This window comes from Ceratotherium simum, chromosome X (genome assembly GCF_057802395.1).
Source record: "Ceratotherium simum simum isolate JZ-2026a chromosome X, ASM5780239v1, whole genome shotgun sequence".
Classification (NCBI taxonomy): Eukaryota; Metazoa; Chordata; class Mammalia; order Perissodactyla; family Rhinocerotidae; genus Ceratotherium; species Ceratotherium simum.
In genome coordinates, this window is record NC_141940.1 from 26,055,322 (window position 1) to 26,079,614 (window position 24,293).

Here is a 24,293-nt window from a genome sequence, read left to right on the forward strand (position 1 = left end):
TCAAAAAAAGCGTGAGAAGCAGTGTTCCAGATCATGAGCACCATGAAGGCAGGGACAATGTCTGTCTGGATCAGCACTCAGATATTTGTCAGATGGCTGGATGGAAGGCTATATTAATGCATGAAGGTACTGGTGAATATCTGGCCTCCAAACTGGTTCTCCTGCATCAGTCTGGTCTCCCTCCAGCCTGCTCCCCAAACTGTAGCCTAAGTGATCTTTCTAAAATACTAATCTGACCATGTCAGCCCCCAACTTGAAAGATCTTTAATGCCTCATCAACACCCACAATTTAAGTCTAAAGTCCTTAGCATATGCAGCCCTCCATGACTTAGTCCAGTGGTTCTCAACAAAGGACAGTTTTGCTTTGCCCCTCAGAGGACGTTTGACAATGTTTGGAGATGCCTTTGGTTGTCACAACTTGGGGGGAGGTGCTACTGGCATCTAGTGAATAAAGACCAGAAGCACTGCTAAACATCTTATAATGCACAAGACAGGCCCCACAACAAAGAATTTTCTGGCCCCAAATGACAATAGTGCCTCAGTGGAGAAACTTAAACCTAGTCCCTGGCAAACATTTGGCCTTCATTTACCACCACTACCTACCTTACTTTATGCTCTAGTAATCCCAGACCGTAGTTAGTTCCCCCACTCCCGTATGGTTTCACGCTTCTGTGCTCTTGTTCATTCTTTTCCCTCTGCTGAGATCACTCTTCCCACCTTGCTTCTTCTTAGTACCTTTGCTTCATCCTCCAAGATTAGGTTTACATTTATCTTCTAGGAGTATTGCCCCGTACTCCCTCCTCTGTGTTCCCATGTCACGCTGGGCATTTGTCTACCCTGGCACTTAACCACATTATATTGAAATGACCTGTTTCTGTATCTGCCTTCCCCCACTTGACTGTGAACTAATCAAGGGCAGGGATCCATTTTATTTACCTTTATGATAGTGCCTGGTGCAGAGTAGGCACCCACAAAGCATTGAACCAAAAGATAACAGATCACAAAGAGAAAGACAAATCACTCAACTCCTAATGAGCTTTGACCTTCTCCGCCAAAGAGAACAACCTCTCAATTGATTCAAATGAGGTAAAAGGGAGGCCAGACTTGGTGAACAGAGTGTGAAGAAATGTGTCCACTCTTCTAGATGAAGAATCAGATGGCATAGCGGCTAAGAGCACATATCTGAAAATGGGGATATTAATAGTTTCTTTCTCAAGTGATTGCTTTAAGCATATAAAGTAATAATCCATGTAAAGAGCCTGACTGACACGTAGGAAGCACTCAATAAACAGTAGTTACCTTTATTAAAGTCTCAGATGAGTGAGCCTATAATTTTATAGATGTTATTGATTAGGACCAGTTCAAAGGAAGGGGCAGCACCTATTCGTATTTAAAAAGTAGGTCAATTTAAAGAAAAATATTGTCAATAATAGTGCAAGTGGTGTATGGGTAAGGCAAAATTCATGAAGATGTTATGTAGACAACTGAAGTCTAGGAAACAGAGCTGAAAGGGAACTACGCTGAGTAATAAGTGGATTAGATTCCTCTAGCTCTAGAGGTCTATGACTTGGAAACCATTATTAACGTTAATACCGCTTACCATCCCTTACTTTGTCTGGCACTGGACTGAGCACCTTACATCACTATCTCATTTAACCCACGCAGTAACTCTAAAAAGTAAATAGACTATCATCAGCCCCTTTTCCTTGTTACAGATGAGGAAACCAGAGACTCATAGAGGATACCTCATTTGCCTAGGGTTACACGCTAGTGAAGGAAGGGACCAGCCTTCAAACGGTTAGAGAGAGCCCAAGTATACAAATTATGTCTTTGCCTACATTGTGCGATTAAGCTTATAATTGAGGAATTATCTAGTTTAGTCTAATCAAGGGCTCATATTTAGATATTGCTTTTACACATGGATTTTCTGCTATAGGATTCTGCTGCTTTATAAACTGCTACTTAGGTCAAAATTAGCTGGATCTTTAAACCAACTGTGGGACTGGCTGACCTGAGAGTCAAGTCCCTTCAAGGAAAGTTTTCAATTAGCAAAGGAAGACATGGTGCTGTCAAGGCTTGACATCCAGACCAAGAGCTCCTTTCTGCTCAGGGTTATTTCTCAGGGAAGGTTGTTGGGAGATGGGCACATTCCACCAGCTGGCGGCTACACCAGTGACCTTTAACGCTGGTTTAGCTTAAATACATTTTGACATTTCAAACAAATTAATGTATTTTTACAAGGTGAGGCAACCACCACAAACTAGGCCAAGTGGTTTGCCTGTAGGCTGGGTCACTAGGCAGATGTACTGAAGTTTCACTGCTCCTCCTACATCTCTTTCCGCTCCGACCCGCCAAAAAGAAATGTTTATTTCTCCCCAGAAACACTTGGGCAAATGCCAACAGCCCTCAGAGACTAACCTTAGCCCCACCTCAGTAGCGTACAATTCTGGGGTCTCCTTGCAACTAATAGATGCTAATTATGACTGCCAGATTCAGCTCAACGACTCCATTCCATATGTTAGGTTGTGTGTTATGGAAATGCCTTGGTAGTAAATATAGTGTTTCTATTGCGTGGGTGTAAAGCACCAGTTCCTTGAAAAATTACCTGGAAATGGGACTAGTTAACATGAGAAGGATATAAAAGGAACTGACAACCTAAGAGAGGTGAAAAGGTCCAGTTTCTGAAAAAGCAGACCCTAGACTACTAAGTAGCCACACATCTTTCATCTGAGCAGATTTCATAGAGAAGCTGCCCAGCTAAATCAAATGGGAATTAAAAGGATTCTGTGTAGCTAGTATAGAAAGTGTCTCAGAAGCACAAAGGCCACTTTAGTCACAGGAAACTGCCAGAGGGTGACTTATTCGATGGAAAAGAAAACAAACAGACACAATAGCTGGTGTATTTTTGAGGTAATATTAAATCTAATAAACATGACACCAATAATATTGACTTAAATCAGCTTGGGCGAGTAGGAGAATTTAACAGCTTATCTTCCAACTACCAGCCTTTATCTCAGAGGCAGCCTTGACAGCAGAAAAGAGTCCGAAACATGTCCTTCTCTGACTCCTGCCAGGTGTGTGCCGTCCCCGGCCCTCTGCCCTGGCCTCAGCTCTCAGAGTGGGGATAATTAGAACATCATTTCCGCCAGCTTTGTTTTTTCTGGGTCACTGATTTCAGACTTGATCAAAATAGGAGCGTTGTACTGAAATAAATTCGTCTCCTCTTCCTCAGCCAGCCGCAGCTTATTTCCTGGGGGACGGTACTCCACAGGACCAGCGCGCACAGATGCTTCTGTACAAGCACAGTAGTGTATATAGAGGTCCCAAGTGGGGCCACATGGTGGAGGAGTCAGCCCCCTCTGCAGCAGCAGGCGCTCACTCTCCCTCTCGGCGGCAGGGCTCTGACATGCACAGGCTTCAGATAGACGTGCTGAGGAACACATCACAGCAAACTGCTCTGGGAGCTGTTAAGGCTGGTGTTTAATGTTTATCCAATGGCCTCAGTCTGAAAGGCTCTGTAGAACATGCATAACACAAGTTCGGCTTTATACTCCATTAGCGTTCAAATTCCTAGCTGCCCAGAGGCATATGGTGCTGACCAGAGAAGGCCAGCCTGTGTGGAAGTTGAGGGCATGCAGAGACATAGGGACAGAATGAGGTTGCTAGATGTCTGGGAGAGACACTCAGAGACAGGGGGCAAAGAGCCCCAAGTGGTGCAAGAGGGGAGGTCAAAGATGACCTTTGTCTTCTTTACAACATCACTGGTTGCCCTCCATTAAGAGACAGAATGAGAGGGAGCGCCTTATCTCAGACTGGCTTTGTCCACTTCATTACTGAGCGTAAGGCCCCTTCCAGCTGGGGAAACAGTAGGCCTCAGAATGCAATGACAGTCCAGATCTTGTTTTTAGACTTTCAGATTCAATGAGAAAAACAAAGCTTTCCTTGGACTTGCACTCAAGGCAAAAAGAAGGGTAGCTACGTTACTGCTACTATTTTGGCCAGGAATGAGACGATTTTTTCCACCTTTGTCTAGCCTAAGAGAAGAGAAATAAAGTACAGAATAAGTGAAGGGGGGGTAGAGAGTGCATATAACGCTGCTCTCTGAAAGGTGCCCGGTGATAAAGAGGAGCTATCAAAGAGACATCAAGGCAGGCATTGGGCTAACTCTTGTATCCGAAAAGGAACTAGAGTGGAACCATGTTTGGTTGGCCTGTGTGTCCCCAGTGCTTAGCACAGCACTTGGCACAAGGACACCAGACACACACACACACACACACACACACACACACATCAGTCCTTTTGCTTCTAACTCCTTACCATGTCTCAAATCCATCTACTTCTCTCCATCCCCACTGTTGCTGTCCTAATTCAGGCCACCATCATCTCTCATCTGGACCACTGCAGGAGCCTCCTAACTATCGGCCTGCCTCCTATTTCACCTCCTCCTCCAATACGGTCTCAACAGCAGCCAGTGTGATCCCTTTAGAACCCAAATATGACTATGTCACACCCCTACTTAAAGCTCTTTAGTGGTTTCCCACAGCCATCAGTATAAAGCTGGACAAGTACGTCCCTCCATCACCTGGTGTATTAGTCAGCTAGGGCTACCATAACAAAATACCACAGATTGAGTGACTTTAACAGGAGAAAGTTATTTTCTCCCAGTTCTGGAGGCTAGAAGTTCAAGATCAAGATGTTGGCAGGTTTGGTTTCTCCTGAGGCCTCTCTCCTTGGCTTGCAGATGACCACCCTCTTACTGTGTCCTCACATAGGCTTTTTCTCTGTGCAGACACACTTCTGATGTCTCTTCCTCTTCTTTTTTTTTTTTTCAAGATTTTATTTATTGATTTTTTTCCCCCCAAAGCCCCAGTAGATAGTTGTATGTCGTAGCTGCACATCCTTCTAGTTGCTGTATGTGGGACTCGGCCTCAGGATGGCCAGAGAAGCGGTGCCTCGGTGCACGCCCAGGATCCGAACCCGGGCCGCCAGCAGCGGAGCGCACGCACTTAACGGCCAAGCCACGGGCCGGCCCTGTCTCTTCTTCTACTTAGAGGGACATCAGTTTTGTTGGATTAAAGCCCCACCCTTACAACCTCATTTAACCTTAATTACCTCTTTAAAGGCCCTGTTGCCAAATATAGTCACCTTAGGGAGTAGGACTTCAACATGAATTTAGGAGGGACACAATTCAGTCCGCATACCTAGCCACTATCTACTTCCTGATTCTCATTGCTCACCACTCCCCTACACTCAGCCTTACTGAATTGTTTGTAGTAACCCAGATGGGACATACTGTCTCTAACCTCTAGACCTTCACCCATGCTGTTGCCTCTACGTGCATTGTCCTCAACTCTGCTCCCTCCTCCCATTTTCACCTCTTTCCTCTCCTACTGATCATTTCAGGCCCTGCTTGGGTAGCGCCTTCTCTGGGAATCCCCTGCCTCCTGACTTCTGGATGAAGTGCCCTCACACCCTCTCTGCTGTCTCCTTCTCATAACATGGAGAGTAATTGCCTTATGGCTCCTCCAAGGGCTGTATTAGACCATGAGTTATTTGAGGGCAGAGGTTGTGTCATAGTATTCTTTTGCATCTCCAAAGCCTAGCACAAGGCTTAGCCCAGAGAAGAGACTCAGCAAAAATTCAGTGAAATAACAAATCACCCTGTTTCTTTGCTGAGGAAAGAGAGATATGGAGTGAACCAGGTCAAGCTCGGTGGCAGTGCATTGCAATTTAGGATTCCAAATCACCAGCTGATGAATTTCACCTGAGTGTTCCACAAGATGGATGCTAGGTCTATGCTAATGGAAAGTTCTATCCCAAAAGGTTGCTGTTAGAATAAAATCTGGTTTCTCCAGCACTCTGTTTTCCAGAAGCTTCTATGGCTTTGCTCTTCCATACATCTACTAGTGACACAGAAGCCCTAGAGCAGTGATCCTCAAACTTTAGTGTGCATCAGAATCCCCTGGAAGGCTTGTTAAAACACAGATGGCTGGGTCCCTACCCCTAGAGTTTCTGATTCAATAGGTCTAGGTTGGGGTCTGAGAATTTGCATTTCTAACAAGTTCCCAAGTGATGCTATTGCTGGTTCAGAGACCACACTCTGAAAAACACTGCTTTAGAGAATCCTTCTGGAATTATTGAAAACAAATTTACATTATGCTGGAAATGTTATAAATGATAAATATATTTACCAGGACATTTGATCAACCGTCATCCCCCAACTTTGCCAGACAACACCAACACTGCTGAAATTCATGAGACAGGAGGAACCAGTAAACCAATTCTTCTTTCAAGGTAAAACTGCTCCTGGAAAGATATTGTAACCTAATGGTGTGTGTTCTGTTCCTTTTTGCAGGTGCGATTAGAGTGGCCAACAGACCTTGCAGTCAATCCCATGGACAATTCATTGTATGTCTTGGATAACAACATTGTGCTGCAAATTTCTGAGAACAGGCGCGTGCGGATCATTGCAGGGCGCCCCATTCACTGCCAGGTGCCAGGCATCGATCATTTCTTGGTCAGCAAGGTGGCAATTCACTCCACTCTGGAGTCGGCTCGAGCCATCAGCGTCTCCCACAGCGGGCTGCTCTTCATAGCTGAAACAGATGAGAGGAAAGTAAACCGCATTCAGCAAGTTACCACCAATGGGGAGATCTCCATCATGGCCGGTGCCCCCACTGACTGTGACTGCAAAATTGATCCCAACTGTGACTGTTTTTCAGGTATGACCTTTTTAGCAATTCACCAGCTCCCCTTCTCTGTTTCAAAAGAAAAACGTGCATCAGAAATGTCAAAAGGCAAACGAAAGTGTTACTTGTGAACATTGGTTTGCGCAAGTGGAGAAAGCAATGGGTCGGGGGTCATATAGCTTAGTATCTGTTTGTAGTTCTGCAGCTGACTCACTGAGTGGCTCTAGGCAAGCCACAAAACCTCTTCATGACTCGCTTACTTCATCTGTTAAATAGAAATATCACTTGTCTCAGTTATATCACCTTGCTGGTTTGAGGATAAACTAGTATAATAAAAATTTTGATACTCTAAGAAGTTAAGACTACTATACAAATGTAATGTAAGATCATGACATTATTTGTACTTTGGAGAAAGGGAAACTAGGTAAAACTTACATTTACTGATTTAGCTAAGGAAAAAATTACTTCCCCTAAGTGACTGGTTTCCAGATTAATAGTGTGTGCTATTGGAAGCCTAAATAGAGACTAGGGCAGACTGCTTTGGGGATACATGGGAAATTTTAAATCCCACAGTGGAGGGTTCTCAGGACATCAGTCTGCTACTTATACTATTTTTAAAAAAATCCAAAACTTTCTCCATAACCAACAGCACCCTTTACTTCCAATTGAAATAGAAAAAAAAAAAAAAAAAAAAAAGCGCCTTTTCCCCAAAACATGGAGTGGATATTCCAGATAGCAAACAGTCCTCTAAATGTCAATAGATACATTTATAGCTGGGACATGGAAATCCCTCCATGCTGCATGCAGCCCTATTAAACTGTTCATCCAGGCCCAAATGGTTCTCTTAACCTTTGCCTTTCCTTGGGCCAGAGGAACCAAGAATGGGCAACTTGGTCGATATGACTTTTGATCATTATTTCCAATGTTTTCCTGGACAATTAGTTTTATAGTTATTTTGCTAATTTATATCTTTCATTCAAGGCAAATCTAATGTTTATTCCAGTTATCAAATTTGATGTTCTGAATCATTGTTGCACTTATAGACTTAGTGTACTTTGACAATGTGACGATGGGAATTAACCAAAGAAAGGTCCTCTAGGCACAGTAGGATTGGAAAGCCCTAAGATCGTTCCTACAAGCCTTGACAAGCATAAGTCTCATGGATTTCCAGCCAAATTTTGTGTGGCTGTCATTATTTGCTGTTTTTGTATCTTGCAATACAATAGACACTGAACAGCAGGATTGAGGATTTCACAAAATTGGTGTTAACTGAGATAATTACATCTTACTGTTCATCTTCCGGGGTACTGACTCCAGAATTTTGAATAAGTTTCATATTTGTTGAGGAGGGCATGCAGAGAATCTTGGTTCACTTATTGTTACTTTTAAAATGATTCTTGATGCACAGTGATTTCTGTATATGGTATGTTCATATAAATGCTTGTGATGACAATTATTAAAATCATGGTCTTCCTCCCACAGGTGATGGTGGCTATGCAAAAGATGCAAAGATGAAAGCCCCTTCCTCCTTAGCAGTGTCGCCTGATGGTACCCTTTATGTGGCAGACCTTGGGAATGTTCGGATTCGTACCATTAGCAGGAACCAAGCCCACCTGAATGACATGAACCTGTATGAGATTGCTTCACCTGCTGATCAGGAGCTCTACCAGTTTACTGTCAATGGAACCCACCTGCACACCTTGAACTTGATAACAAGGGACTATGTGTATAATTTCACCTACAATGCTGAAGGTGACTTGGGCGCAATTACCAGCAGCACCGGCAATTCTGTGCACATTCGCCGTGATGCAGGCAGAATGCCCCTTTGGCTTGTGGTCCCTGGCGGGCAGGTGTACTGGCTGACTATAAGTAGCAATGGAGTCCTGAAAAGAGTGTCAGCCCAAGGCTATAATCTGGCCTTGATGACCTATCCAGGAAACACAGGACTTCTGGCTACCAAAAGTAATGAAAATGGATGGACAACCGTTTATGAGTAAGTTTCTCATTCTCAACATAGGCTTTGTTAGGTTTTTATTTGAAATTGCATTATAGTGGGAAAATGGCTTAGTAATTGCTGGGTATTACATGCTATTTTTTCCTAACAACCACAATAAAAAAATGAAAAGTCAAGGAGAAAATTTTACCCAACTCCTTGGGTTCGGACCCATTTCTCCAGAGCACTTTTGCAGAGCATAATAAAAAAAAGTAGACTGAATGAAGAATCAAGTGCAGCACTGCAGGAGACAGGAATGAGGTGGAAGTCCCTGTACTCAAGAAATTTATAGCATAGCTGGGAAAACAAGGTAAAATTTCATTTAAATAACAAACTAGAAAATAGTTCTAAAGCAGCAAGGAGCAGTGTGGTTTAACTAGTATTTATTGATCCCTGTGGGGTTTAATGAATGAATAAATGAACGTGTTCCCAGCCCAGCCCAGCCCAACTCAGTATAAGTTGCTGTGGGAGGTAAGAGAGAAGTTCGAATATAAGAATTGGACCCTGGAAAGCAAGTATGAAATGATGTGGGGCAAATGCTGAACAGGAGAGGCTGCCTTCATTGGCTGCTTCTGTGAAAGGTGGAGCCAAATGCTCGTGTACCAGCTTGGGCTTCCTTGGTTTCCCTGTACAAATCAAAGAATCCGGCACACTTTGGCATTCACAGACTGGATCTGTGACAACTTTGTTTAACACAGGATGTGTCTGACAGCAAGCTACTGGGAGGTGTCATGGCATGGAAATAGAGACCATTGTCCTTGCCTTTTAAAGTGTAGACAACCTTGTTTGCAAGTCAACCCATTTAGAAAGCTAGTCTGCCAGCACTCAGCAAGCATCTTTCCCACAAAGGAAAGTGCTGAATTTTTAAACAATAATTGAATGAAGATAATCCCTGGAATCTGAACCCAGAACTGAAATGGCATTAAAGTTGAAGAATGTGAGAAGTGGAGATATTAAGTATGAGGGGTTCCCAGTGTGACTATTCTGTGAGGATGTAGAGAATATGAAGAGAATATGTCCAGTCCCATGAAAGCCTCCTGAGGAAAGGGACAAAACAATTGGCCTTCAAGTTTTGGATCACTTCCCAAAGAAATGCCACTTATACAAAAGAGCTGGACAGCTATTTTTGTTTCACTTAGAAAAATGTATTCAGTTGTTTCTGTTACAAGTCTCCCTCCGTTTTTTGAAAAATTTCTCTTACATCTTAATAAGAAGAATAAAAGCCGCTGCTCACTGAAGCTTTACTATGTGCCAGGTACTAGGCTAGGTGATTTACATACATTATTTTATTTGATCCCCAAAATAACAACATGGGATAAGTGCTCCTAGTATGCCTGCTTGATGGATGAGGAAACTGAGGCGCAGAATGGTTTACTTGTCCTGATTCACACAGATGTTCGGATTTCAAACTGAAACAGTCTGACTCAAGAGCCCACATTTTTTAATATACTACTCTTAAGAAAGACAAAGTTTCTAACGAGAATATCTTTTTAAAAAGTTCATGCGAGATCACCCTGCAGCTGAATTTAGACAAACAACTATTTTGAAAGCTAATAGTTGACTTCAGTCAAGCAATAAGAAATGGCTGAGGTATTAACTAGTTTTCAAAATAACCAATTCAACCATTCATTTATTTATCAAATCATCACATTGTACACTTTAAATATATACAATTTTATTTGTCAATTATCCCTCAATAAAGCTAGAGAAAAAATACACAAGGTACCCAGTTCAACCGTGGTCATTTATTTATTCAACAAATATTTACTTAGCAGCTACTGTGTGCCAGACAGTGTTCTGATGCTGGGGATACAGCTGTGAACAAACCAGATGAAAATCTCTGCCTTTGTAGAGCTTACATTGGACTGGAAGGAGACAGGTAAAATGCACAGGACTTCAGATGGTGATAAATTCTATGCAGAATATAAAGCAGGGTAAGGGAGATCAAGAGTGTGGGGCAGAATGGGTTTCTATTTCGGGTTGGGCGGTCAGGGAGGGCCTCCCTAAGAAGGTGACATTTGAGTAAATACCTGTAGGAGGTGAGGGAGTAAGCCATATGGATATCTGGGGGCATGGAGGGGAGAGAACACTCCAGGCAGAGCAAACAGCAAGTGCAAAGGCCTTGCAGCAGGAAGAAACCTGACATGATCAAGGAATAGTAAGGCAGCCACTGTGACTGGAGTGGAGTGGAGTGGAGTAAGGGGAGTGGGGAGATGAAATCAATAAAGTGTCCAGGGCTACTTCATGTAGCACCTTGGAGGCCTCAGTAGAGACTGACTTTCACTCTGAGTAAGAAGTGGAACCACTGAAGAGTTTTGAGTAAAGGAGTGACATAATCTGACCTACATTTTTAAAGAATCACTCTGTATTGAAAACAGACTATATGGTGGAAGCAAGGGAACTTAATGGTGGAGAGGGGAGGGGTTTGCAAATAATCCAGGCAAAGATGGTAACTTAGACCAGGAAGTGGGGCAGTAAGAAGTGGTACAATTCTCAATAGATTTTGACAGTAGATCTATCAGGACTTAATGACAGATTGGATGTGCAGTGTGGGAGAAAGAAGGGTAGAGAAAACTCCAAAGTTTTTGGCCTGAGCAACTGGATGGTGGACTTTCCATTTACCAAGATGGGGAAGACTATGCAAGAAGTGCATTATACTGGGTGGGAGATCGGGAGTTCAGGTTTGGATATGATCAGTTTGGTTAGGCATCCAAGTGAAAATATCAAGTAAGCAATTGGATACATGAGTCTGGAATTGAGGGGAGAGGCTGGAGATTCGAAATTTGGAGATCCAAATTTGGCATCCACCAGTGTTTAAATTGTATTTAAAGCCACAAGATGGGATGAGATCTCCACATAAGTGAGTGTAGACAAGGAAGAAAAGAGATCTGTTGACTGAACCTGGAGCACTTCAATGTTTACAGTTGAGGATATGAAGAGAAATCAGCAAGAAAGACTGAGAAGGAAAGTACAGTGAAGTTGGAGGCAAATCAACAGGATGGGATGTCCTGGAGGCCAGGTAGAAGAGGAAGAAGTGATCAGCTGTGTCAAATACTCCTGATAAACCAAGTAAGATAAGGACTGAGAATTGACTATTCAGTCTAGCGCTGAGGAGATCACTGTCTACCTTGAGAAGAGCCAGCGCTGTGGTGCAGTGGAGGACAAAAGTCTGAGCAGAGCAAGTTTAAGAGAGAATGGATACACACATGGTCATAGCAGTGTTATTTATAACAGCCAAGAAGTGTAAAGAACTCATGTCCATCAAATCATGAATAGACAAACAAAATGAGATACATCCATACCATGGAATATTATTCATCTATGAAAAAGAATGAAATACTGACACATGCTACAACATGGATAAACCTCAAAAACATTATGCTAAGTGAAGAAGCCAAACACAAAAGGACAAATATTGTGTAGTTCCATTTATATGAAATGTCCAGAAAAGGCAAATTCATAGAGGCAGAAAGTAGATTAGTGGTTGCCAAGAACTGGGGAGAGGAGTGAATGGAGAATGACTGATAATGAGTATGGGATTTATTGTGGGGGTGATGGAAATGTTCTAGAAGTGGTAGCGATGTTTGCACACATTGTGAATGTACTGAAAGCCACTGAATTGTATACTTTAAAATGGTGACTTTCATGGTTTGTGAATTATATCTCAATAATAATAAAAAGACAGCGACTGGGAGAAGAGAGATTGGAGACAGTGGGTAAAGAACTCTTTTGAGGAGCTTTGCTGTACAGAGGAGCAGAGAAATTGGAACTGGAGGGGGAATGGAGTAAACAGAAGGCGTTTTAAAAAATGAGAGAAATAACAGTATATTTGTATGCTGATGAAAATGATCCAATACAGAGGGAAACATTGATGATGCCAGATAGAGAAGGGAAGGTTGTAGCCAGATCAGTGTGCCTGATTTTGACCGGTGGCACGTTGATGCAGGTGCTGTGTGGCAAGCAGGTTGCTTCCGGGGACTGGAGCCCAGGCTTTTACCAGGACTTGGCAGGCAGTGAGTGGAAAGGTATCCACTAACATCATTGCCGTCGAATAATCAATCTCGAACCGCTAATAGTTGAGAAACACAGGCATTCACATGGGGGTAATCACAGAATTTTATGGCCACTGAGAAACATTAGAGGTCATTTTACAAATGAGGAAACTGAGGCCCAGAATAGGGAAGTAACTTGCCCATTCACATTGCTAGTTGGCTGGGTCTCGAGCCAGGTCTTTGAGCTTCTAGTCCAGTGCTCTCTCCACTACTACCCCACTGCCTTCCAGAAAAAGGAGGAGGATTTGGGATTACAAGTGTGACCATGGGAAGTCCGGGGAGCTAGAAGATTTCCCCTCCAGTAGCAGGAAAAGAGGAGTAGGATAGCACCATGAGAGAAAGGGAGGCTGAATATCCATTTCTTCCTTCTCCCCTCTTCTTAACTCCAGTCAGGATTATGCTGAATCCTCTTGACCAAATAGCATCTGTGGAGAGGAGAAGGTTCCTCTTCCTCCTGAGGCAATCCATTCTGGTGCTGAACAGCAGTCCTCAATGAAACACTGCGCTGTCCCTTCTTATGGGCACATATGGGAATGAGCAATTTCCCAACCTACGTAATGTAACTAATTCTTCCTACAGTCTTCTCTGTACAAAATCTGACTTCTTTCACTTTTATCCTCCAGTGCTTTAGCCAGTTCTGAATACTCCTTCGAGTTTTTCCTTGTCCTTCTGAAGCTGGGGAATACAGAATTGGACCCACTATTCTAGTCAGGGTCAGAGCCATGCTGAGGTCTGTAGAGGTTGGCCGTGCCACTGCTACCAGGCAGTCCTAAAAGAACTCGAGCATTTCTCTGAGGTGAGAAGGAGCCTGCCTTCTCTGGCCAAAGGGAACAAATTGTTTGCCAAGGTGGAAATAGAAATTCTCTTCTGAGATGAGAGACAGAGAAACAGAAACAGAAGCAAAATTTGGCAGGATGGAAGACTGCTGTGTACAGGTAGCTAAACCAGTAATCCATCCAACTTTCGATTATCTGTGGCAGTGCAGAGGACAAATGACACAGATGACCCTGAACAGTAGATAATTCAAATGGGATTTTAAAATCCATCTTGTGCAGTGGTAGTATGCAGGCTTGTATTGTGTAGTATGATGTTGTTTAAATAGTTCATTGATTTTAATAATTCCGTTTGACTTGGACCAGGATCAAAATTACACACCCCAAGTATTAGTACTTGATGCTTGACTGCCCCTAAATGTCCTGAGTGTCAGGGGAAAAGCTGACCACAAAGAAATGGCTAACAGGGAGGTGACTGTCAAGGCAAGAATACTGACCAAATGAGGCGGGGGTTCTGGCCCGAGGGGCTGGCGAGCTCCTAATTGCGATGACCCTGCCACAGTGGAGGTCCGAGGGAGAGGCCCGGCAACTCACACAGCTTGTTTCCCAAGCATTTGCCTGGCAAGGGTTCTGCTGTACTAAACTGCAAAGGTCCCCGCCTGAGGCCAAAGCATCAGTTGTGTCACTGCTGCTGGTCCAGCTGAGCTGACAGTTCCTCAGGCCCTTGCCCTTTGTGGGAGCCCTCCACTGGAAGGAGACTGTGCATTTACATGATCTCTTGATCCCTAGTCTTCTGTATTCTCTCTGTTTCTGGACTTTGTTAGCACATCCCCCACTCCCACCCCACCCCTCCAAAAAACACCATTCACTGACAACTTGGAAAAGCCTTCATAATAGCTCTGGGTGGCTTCTAGGCTGTTTTACAAATGCTCAGTTTATGGAAGATGGCTAAAGAGGGATTCTCCCTCCTCCTTGATAAGATTAGAAGGGAGGAGCAAGGTAAACAAGCCTTGTCTCTGGGTGAGATATTTGCCTGGGCATAGGATGTGATTCCCATGTAGAACTGGTTGTGTAAATGAAGTCAGTCCAAACACATCAAAATGTTTCCAATGCTTTCTAGAATCTCAGAGTAGGGAAGGAACTAAGGCACCATGTGGTCCAGCCCCCTGCCTCTAGGCAGGCAAAGGATTTCAATTAAGCCAGAAGAACATAGAATTATCAACTGTTCCTTCAGGTCTCCAGAGACAGAGACTCAATACATTTGCTCAGTCACCTCTCCATGTGCTTTATGCCCTTGATAAGGATCCAGAGTGGGCAGACAGAATTGTCGTGGGTCATGCTGAGGAGAACTGCAATAGAGACAGGGAGTGACTAGAAGAGAGGCTACTGGCAGAAAAGGCTTTCAGAGGCTGGTAGGGAAGATTAGCTGCTGCGCAAGACATCTATGTAGGCTGAGCCTGGCCTTCCAACACCACCATAGGTGGCTCCATCTGTTCTCTAACTACGTGAACTCTCATATCTACCCATCCTTTCCATCTCCACTGGAAGCATCCTATTTACCTCATTTAACAAGTATATATAGTGAGAATCTACTCTGTGCCAGATTCCAAGAATACAGTGATGAATGAGACACTGTGCCCTCCCTCTAAAGATTTGAGAGTTTACAACCTCGTAAGGAAGACAAGTCCCAGTGATAGGCAATCACAATACATTTAATAAAGGCAAGAAGCCACCATCTTCTGTTACACAAACTAAGGCTGCAGCCTCCCAACAGGTCTCCCTGCTCCATATCTCTCCTTCCAAGGCTCACTGCCACCAAAGCACTGCTTTAATCATACTGTTCTCCCTGTGAAAAGTTTTCTATGCCTCTCCAGTCTCTACTGATTACATGCTTTCCTCCAGAGGCTGGTATCCCGGTTCCCCCACGCTGTGGTTCCAACACGCCTCTCCAGCCTCATTTCCCACTACCCTCCTAGAGGAACCTTGTGTTCCAGCAACCCAGTTCTCTCAATGGACATTCCATCACCTGTATGCTTTTCTTCACGCCATTGCCTCTCTTTGGAATAACCACGCCCACCTCCCAGCCCAATCTCTACCTATCAAGGGATTGATCTCTACCTACCTTCCAGGATTCAAATACCACCACCACCTCCTTCTCTTCCTTCTCCTCTTCTGCTCAGCCCAGCTGGAAATGACTTCTGCCTCCTCTGAGCTTCTATACCTCCTTGTTTACGGAAGTACATGGCAACATTCTGGCATTAGAGTAATTTGTGGGCATATCTTATCTGCCCCACTAGACTTTGAATTTTATTCAGCACTGTATCCTCAGTACCTGGCACAAGACTGATATTTATTGAATAAAGGACAAGTGAAGATAGAAGGGCATTATGGACTTGGAGCTGAATCATAGGAAGCCAAATGAAGTTATTGGTGAAGAAGGGGAATCCAGTATTTCCTAAAAAGTGCTTATTAGGTTGATCAGGTTTCTGGCCTGAGAGGGTAAAGAGGATCTGTTTCCTTTAAAAAAATGAGCAATGAATTTTCCTTCTACAGTCTAAAATATTTTCTTAAAAGCAAGGGTGGAGGAGCTCCTAGTTTTTACTCTGCATGGTTTAGCTCTGTCTTAAATTGTCCTCAAGGGAAAGGTCAGGGAAATATCAGACCAAATATATTTTTAATAATGTGTAAATATCATCTCCTCATCTAAACTATATGCTCCTCAAGGACGAGAATGAATTCTGACTGTCCTTTACTAATGTTTTCTTTGTTCCACGGGGCCATGTCTGTGCACGTGCACACTTGCACATGCACATGCATACACACACACAAACACGCATACACACACACATGCAAGTGCACACAGCCTATCACAATACTGAGCAAAAGGGTGGTTACACTCAATACTTCACTGATCGGTGTACTGTGGGACCCTCATAGTGGATCTCTGTAAAATCAGGACAGGAAGGGACAATTTGATGGCAAATCTCCTCTTACCAAACCCACTTCTGATGACTATGAAGGCAACAGTCATTGGCTAATCACACAATCCACCAGCCAGAATTTGCAAGCCTGGCTAAGCAAGTGCTACTCCCTGCCTGGGGGAAGGAGGGGATTGCTACCATGTAGTGGCCTGGGGGGATCAGTTGCAGCATATTGGCTTATACTCTGCCCCAAAGGATGCAGGCACCAAAGGGAAAGACACAGCATAAGAGATTTTGATTAAACTTGTTTCTTTGACATTCAGTCTGGAAACATGCATTCCTCTGTGAGAGAGGAAAACAACTCAAGCAAGCCATAGGAAATCAAAGGCTCCCTTTGTTTCTTATCTGCTTTTGAGCAATCTTTCCAAAGTTGTGGGAATTATCCACTGATGACACATCTGCCGATTGCTCTTCCTTTGGAAATGACCCCACAAGGAAGAGATGGGCCTATATGTTTAGACCCAGGGCCATATAAATGACTGAGCACATGAGAGAGGCCCCGCTGTAGATACCACCAAATGCGATTGCTTTGACTGTGGCTAGCAGAACTGGGGTGCGTATGTTGGGGCGTAGAGTGCTTTAGGGTTTCTTTTTTGGTTCCTTTAGTTTTATGGAGATATAATTGACATACAGCACTGTATAAGTTTAAGGTATACAACATAATTACTTGGCTTATATATATTGCAAAATGATGACCACAATAAGTTTAGTTAACATCCATCATCTCATATAGATACAAAAAAATATTTTTTTCCCTCTGATGAGAACTTTGAGGACTTACTCTCTTAGCAATTTTCATATATACCACAGAGCAGTGTTAACTATTGTCACCATGCTGTACATCACATCCGCAGTACTTATCTATCTTATAACTGGAAGATTGTACCTTTTGACCTCCTTCTTCTAACTCCTTCTCCCCCCACCCCACCTCTGGTAACCACAAACCTGATCTCTTTTTCTATGAGTTTGTTTTTTTTTTTTTTTAGATTCCACGTATAAATGAGCTCATACACTATTTGTCTTTCTCTGTCAGACTTATTTCACTTAGCATAATGCCCTCAAGGTAGAGTGCTTTGTTTATGACAGAGTTGAAGTGAAATGTACACTTTCAAATAAGGATGCCTCTTCAGCCACAGAAAGGAAATCAGGCAATATAACCTTCTAGCTACCCAGCAACTAGACAGGACCATGGGAAATTCTTCCTGGTCCCCAACACCATTGCCTCCCCCGCCAGGAAAAGACTAGGCGGCAGCCTCCCAGCTAGATCCATCTGGGTAGTTACAGTCTTATCCACGACTGTTTAGCTTTCCTCTCCAAATGTACTCCTGTCAATTTGGGGAGTGGGTATGGGAACAGACTACGTAGGAACGTGGCTGTGCCCTTGGGAATAAGCTTTTAAATATACAATCTCAGACAAAGAGTGCCAGTGACTGAGCTTGAAAGGTGTTTGGGGGAGATGGGCTTAGGAAACCAGATTTATCCACAGGCCACTGCTAAGGTTCATTGGCATTTTTGGCCCTTGTACCTCTGTTCATGGATGGCTCAGTTGGCATCTGATCTTGTCATCTTGTCCTGAGGAGTGGACACAACTACTGCCCTCACCTTGAGATTAAATCTTGCTTTAAACTGAGAGGCTATACAACTGGGAGAGAAGGAAACTTCCCCAAGCTGGAAAGCCCATTGGGAACCTGCATGCAGAGCATCTTAGGTCAGATTTCCTGGAGGAATGATGAAGAGTAACCTTGCCAAGAGTTGAGGAAACCCCTTAGAAATCAGGAAAGGGAAACCGATGAGGCAGAGTTGCTGGCGATGGATGTGAAACAGAGAGGAGTTGCCTGGTAATCCAGGCTGTGGGGCCACAATCTCTGAAGTGAGGAAGCCCGCAGCAGCTTCCTTCTTTCTGCTGCCTGGAAACTCCTCCCTACAGGGAGAAGCAGGTTGGTACCTTGGGAGAATCAAGGCTGGGCATTGTTTTCTTCTCCTGAGAGGAAGACCAGGCAGACAAGGTTGGGGCTGTGCTGGATATTCAAGCCCTTCTACGTCCCTTTCTCATCAACAGCCTGCTTCTTGCAGCCACAGAGCCCCAGAGCAGGCCATGGGCAAACAGGCTGAGCAAGAGGGAGGATTTTGCCATTAACCCCAGGCACAAACAGCACCCTTTCCTTGATAACAGCAGCCTTTCCTTGATAACGAGGCCTTAGCTGCATAATAGCAACATGCCAATAACCATTTTGGCTAAAATCCATTTAAGCAAAGGGTGCACCCAATTAAACAACTAGAGCTTGGCATATCTATGATGTCAAATGACCTATTTGATTATTTTCCTTTGCATATATGACTGTTTTACTTGATAGCACGTGTGTGTGCACACACACACGCTCATGTACACACAGAACTGGAGACGGCATTGGGTATAGCCTCAAGTTTAGTTCTGTCCTATAAAATAAGGTCCAGCCCCTTTTCCCAAGCCTACCAAAGGCTAGTCTAGGTTTTAAAATTTGAGCAACTATCCAGGCTGAGTTCTTTAAAACCTAGTGGATTAACACTGACTCATTTGGCACAGTTGTTGGGGGAGAGGGTAGTAGAGCCAGCCTCCACCATTGTGTCCAGGCCGTATCCTGCTCACTTTGGGTAAAAAGAATATAATTGTTTAACATTTTAAAAGCAAATAAAAGTGCTTAAATATTTTGTAATTTGCAACTTGAAAAGAAGACAGTAATGGGTTTCCAACTGCATGTCTTTACTTTTAATGAAGTGTTTATTTTTCATGGTTCTATTGGCAATGAAAGAACAGCTCCACATCAAAAGCCTTCAGGGAAGCAGTTTCCATTTGGAGGACAGTGAGATTGCCAATCATTCTGATTTTTTTTTAAAAAGTAAATTCACCAGACTATATATCTAGATATAGGTTATTGCCTATTATCCCAGGTTATTATTTTTTTTTTTGTCTCTTACTCATATAGGCAAATTACAAAACATTATGTACTATACTCTAAAAAGATAAAAAAATTAAGTGACATTGAGATCAGGGGGCTCCAGAATGTTTTAATGAAGGTTTCCATTATCCTCTGTGCTTGTTCATTTTGTTGGAAGAATGATCCATTCATTTCAAATTTGGCAACTTAAACAGCAGCAAATATAATTTTCCTGTCACAATGCAAAATCAGTTTATTGGCCTTCTCAGGCTTTGGGGCCGGGCCGGGGCGGAGTGGGGGGGTGGGGTGGCATTTGTGCCTCCTTTTCCTTTGCCAACAGCACCCTCTGCTGGCGTTTGTTATCCATCGCGTCTAATGGGATCGACCCACATTGCAAATGGAGGCCTCCCTGCAACATTGCACACAGCAGGACATGATTTATAAATCAGTTTTCCACCTTGGTGATTCATTACCAGATATATTTTTTCTGTAAAACAGCACAGCTCAAGGAAGTCATCAAGAATTCAGAAGCTGCAAAAAATACCTTCGTTTGATTAATCATCTCTCTGACCTTTTTCTTCTTATTGAACAAGGTTAATAATACTTGTTATTGCTCAGAGTTAAACTCTATTAGCTGCCAAGTGATTTTGATTTTGCAAAGGCCTGTTATCACTGCCAAGAGGCTTCAGAGTTGGGATTGGTTACATTCCTCAGGTATGACCCCGAGGGACATCTGACCAATGCAACATTTCCCACTGGAGAGGTCGGCAGCTTCCACAGTGACCTGGAGAAGCTGACAAAAGTGGAGCTAGATACTTCCAACCGTGAAAACGTCCTCATGTCAACCAACTTGACAGCAACTAGTACCATATATATTTTAAAACAAGGTAAGAATGTTTCCAGCTTTCTCTGACTATAGTAGCACCCATCTTAACTTCTACCGTCAGACCTCTGCACACTGTTAATAAATAGAATTCACTTCTGGCTGACAAGATGGCTTCTTCTCCCTATTTTCCAGCTATGGATGCTGAAACCCAGACAAAATCACACCTTTCACAAAGTGCACGTAGCAACATTGGGCCACATCTCTGTGGGAGTTATGAGGTTAAATCCCTGCCAAATCTGCTCTTCCAGCAAGTCATTTCCCAACACCCAGCTGTTTGGAAAGCTCCTTTAGGCTCTCATTAGGTTATATTAAAAAAATGAAGTCTGTGCCCCATCTGAGACTGGCATTCTAGATCAGTGCTGACATGGGTGAATAAAAAGGATGAATTAGGAAACACTGAGCAAGAATATAAGTGAAATGAGTGAAATATAAGTGAAAAGCTCATTCTATTCAAAGAGAAGAGAGTAAGAAAGAACCGAAGAAAAACGAAAGGAGGGAGAGAAGGAAGGGGGGATGGGGGAAAGAGAGAGAGAGAGAAGAAAGGAAGAAAGAAAGAAAGGAAAAGAAGGAAGGAAGGAAACAAGCAAGGAGGGAAGGAAGAAAGAAAGAAAAAGAAAGAAGGTAGGGGCCGACCCCGTGGCTTAGCGGTTAAGTGCTTGTGCTCTGCTACTGGCGGCCCAGGTTCGGATCCCGGGCGCGCACCGACGCACCGCTTTTCTGGCCATGCTGAGGCCGCGTCCCACATACAGCAACTAGAAGGATGTGCAACTACGACATACAGCTATCTACCGGGGCTTTGGGGAAAAAAAAAGGAGGAGGATTGGCAATAGATGTTAGCTCAGAGCCGGTCTTCCTCAGCAAAAAGAGGAGGATTAGCATGGATGTTAGCTCAGGGCTGATCTTCCTCACAAAAAAAAAAAAGAAGGAAAGAAGGTAGGTTGGATTTGGAAGGAATGTTTTAGAAGCTGGGAAGTGGACACAGAGAAATTGTTTTCTCTCTGCCCAGTTATTAAGGAGTCATTTTATTGTTGGGTTGTGAGGCCCAATGCAGAACTGTCCAACGTTTCGATCCACTCTAAAAGGGTCAATGGTAGCCTTTGTCAGTGTTATCATTGTGTGGGCACAGCAACTGTGCTGGTGTCCCCAGGCAGTAAGGATGCTGAGTTGAACTTCATAGTCTTCTCATTCTAGCTCCCAGCATAGCAAACTGAGGAGGCCAATCCACCAACTCAGAAAGGGAGTTTGTGAGGGAATTCTTCAAAAATGAAAAAGAAAAAAAAAAAACAAAAAACTGCCTGCAGTATTAGACAGGAATCTTTTATCCAAGAAACAAGATATCCCAGCTGTGAAAATAACAAGACCCAAATGGACAGAGAGCGCATCTGCCTGTCAGAGCGGTTGTCTAGCCCAGAAGGCAGTTAGGTCCACAGCGTCTCACCTGCTCATCCTTTCTCAAACTTGCCTTCTAAAGCTGAATTCGTCTCTCCTCTGTGTCCTGTACTTCCCTTTCCTCCCCCTCTTTCTCCTTTCTTCCTCTATCTACAGAAAATACTCAAAGTACCTATCGAGTAAGTCCAGATGGCTCCCTACGTGTCACCTTTGCCAGCGGCATGGAGATCAGCCTCAGCTCAGAGCCACACATCCTGGCCGGGGCGGTCAACCCCACCCTGGGCAAATGCAATATCTCGCTACCCGGAGAGCACAATGCAAACCTCATCGAGTGGCGGCAGCGGAAGGAGCAAAACAAAGGCAACATTTCAGCTTTTGAAAGGAGACTGAGGGTAAGGCTTGACCTTATACAAGATATGGAACCTTTATGTTTGAAAACCGCAGAGCCTCCCTAATCTAAAGTCCCATTTCTCCAAAGCTTTTCTAGGTGACTGACTAGTTTACACGGTATACTAATTCGAGAGACGGTGCTAATGACTGATAATGGTTCAGTATCCTTAAATGAACATTCCAATAGGAGCTTTCTTTGTCATTAGCCAGCTAAAATGCTCTAACAGTAGCAATTTCAGACATCAAGAAAGTCTGGATGGAGAAATGTTTTTAGTCAGGAGGCCCTCCAGAATCCCTCACAGCATGCCCTAGAGATGGTTATCAGGTCCACCACATTGACTCAGGTCCCTGCTTTAGGGTAGTTTATACTTTATTTGGAAAGACCGGGCAAGCACACACAGAAGGATGTGAGACATAAGGCAACATTTGGACAAAGGCAAGATAAAGGGAAAAATCAGTGAATGATATCATTGCCATAAATACATATTAAGGGCCATTGCCATGAATACATATTAAGAGGAAATTAAAGATTTGGGAGTTTTCAAGTCCTTACCAAGAATAGTTCACCACAGTTAACCAGCGATCTCTCACTCAAAATCGCCCTTCTGCAGCACATGAAGACTACAAACACCACAACACTCTGTCTACCTGTCCCTTCCTAACATTAACCAATGTTAGGATGACATGACCAACTTTCCAAATATAGTAACATTCAGTATCAGCCCCAGAGCAACTGCCAGCCTGAGGGAAACAATCACTCACTATTGAGGCCAGGCCTGCTTTGAGCACCTGTGTCATGCCTGGGATACCTGGAGTGCTTGCATTTTCTTCACTCACAGTGAAAATTCGCTCACAGTGAAAATATGGTAACCTTTAGGCTGTGGAAATGCAATGCCAAACAACCACCTGATTCCAGCAAGAAGCAGCCAAACCAGTCGTATGGCATGATACAGACAAAATAATCCACAACAATGCTCACTTTTCAATCAGTTCTATTGGTGACACTTAGACACAGACTTCAGTGGGTGTTTTTATTTTCGTTTTTTTTTTTTTAATTTTATTTATTTATTTTTTTTCCCCAAAGCCCCAGTAGATAGTTGTATGTCATAGATGCACATCCTTCTAGTTGCTGTACGTGGGACACGGCCTCAGCATGGCTGGAGAAGCGGTGCGTCAGTGCGCGCCCGGGATCCGAACCCTGGGCCACCAGCAGCGGAGCGCGCGCACTTAACCGCTAAGCCACGGGGCCGGCCTCAGTGGGTGTTTTTTTAACAGCCACTAAAGTTGTCTACATGCACAAGTCAGTTTGTATGTTTTGAGTCTATTGACCAGTCTCTAATAGAATAGTTACCAGATATGCCACTGAATTGAGAAGTAAAACAAGTCCAAATAGTCGAACTTCTCTGTGTGGGTAGCAGTGAGGGTTTCTATCCGAGTTCTTCTAGCAATGGGATCTCCTGGGTGAACCCTGGATGGGGAAGTTAGATGTCTTGGCCTTGACACCCAGTTTTACAACTGGCTTAAGGAATGCCTTTATTTTCTTCACCTGTGAAAAGAAGATACTGTACTAGAGAAAAGTAAGAATTATCTACATATAGCTAATCAACTTCATGGATTCACCACAGAAAAATTTTACCGAATATGTGATCTCTTAGTGCCTCCCCCAGCTTATAGCCTCAGTAAAACATTATGAACCATATCATACACTATGTGACTTTGGGATTTTCCATTCTTTAGGATAACCCATCCTATACTATGTGATTTGGGGATTTTCCACTTTCTAGGATAACCCACCCTGTTTTCTCCCCTCCATATGTACAGATAATGGAGAGAGACTATAAACTGTGATTTACACCTCATATCCCAAATTGTTGTTAATGTTGACAAGCTAAGGGTCATAAAACATTTGGAGGCTCTTTAATGTTAAGGAGTAGAGTGAAGTGTTATTTAGTTAATACTATTTATAATTGACCCATTTCCCATCCTGTGGTAGAGTTGAGCAAGTTTATGAAATGGCTTATAAGGGTGACAAATGCACTCCTCTGTGTGACTTCTAGGGTACTTCCTGAGGTCCTGGGACTGGAGAATGGATCCCCATATTGGCTAGGTGGTGTTACTGTGGCCCTAGCAATCTAACAACAATAACAATCCTTTACGTGTATTTAGTGCCTTCGAGTTAACAACGTGCTTTCATAGCCAGGATTTTATTTGATCACCACAACCAT

The 24,293-nt window shown here is 43.5% G+C and overlaps 1 protein-coding gene across 20 annotated transcripts in view; it reads left to right on the forward strand.

Moving 5' to 3' along the window:
* The window catches only part of TENM1 (teneurin transmembrane protein 1), a 773,006-nt gene that overhangs the window by 720,739 nt on the left and 27,974 nt on the right, over window positions 1-24,293 (forward strand). For all 20 annotated transcript variants that reach the window (XM_087427630.1, XM_087427629.1, XM_087427639.1 and 17 more), the window contains 4 exons: window positions 6,356-6,722; window positions 8,172-8,682; window positions 20,118-20,290; window positions 21,835-22,070. In XM_087427630.1, the coding sequence (XP_087283756.1) occupies window positions 6,356-6,722; window positions 8,172-8,682; window positions 20,118-20,290; window positions 21,835-22,070 (1,287 nt within the window). The remainder of the gene's footprint in view (window positions 1-6,355; window positions 6,723-8,171; window positions 8,683-20,117; window positions 20,291-21,834; window positions 22,071-24,293) is intronic.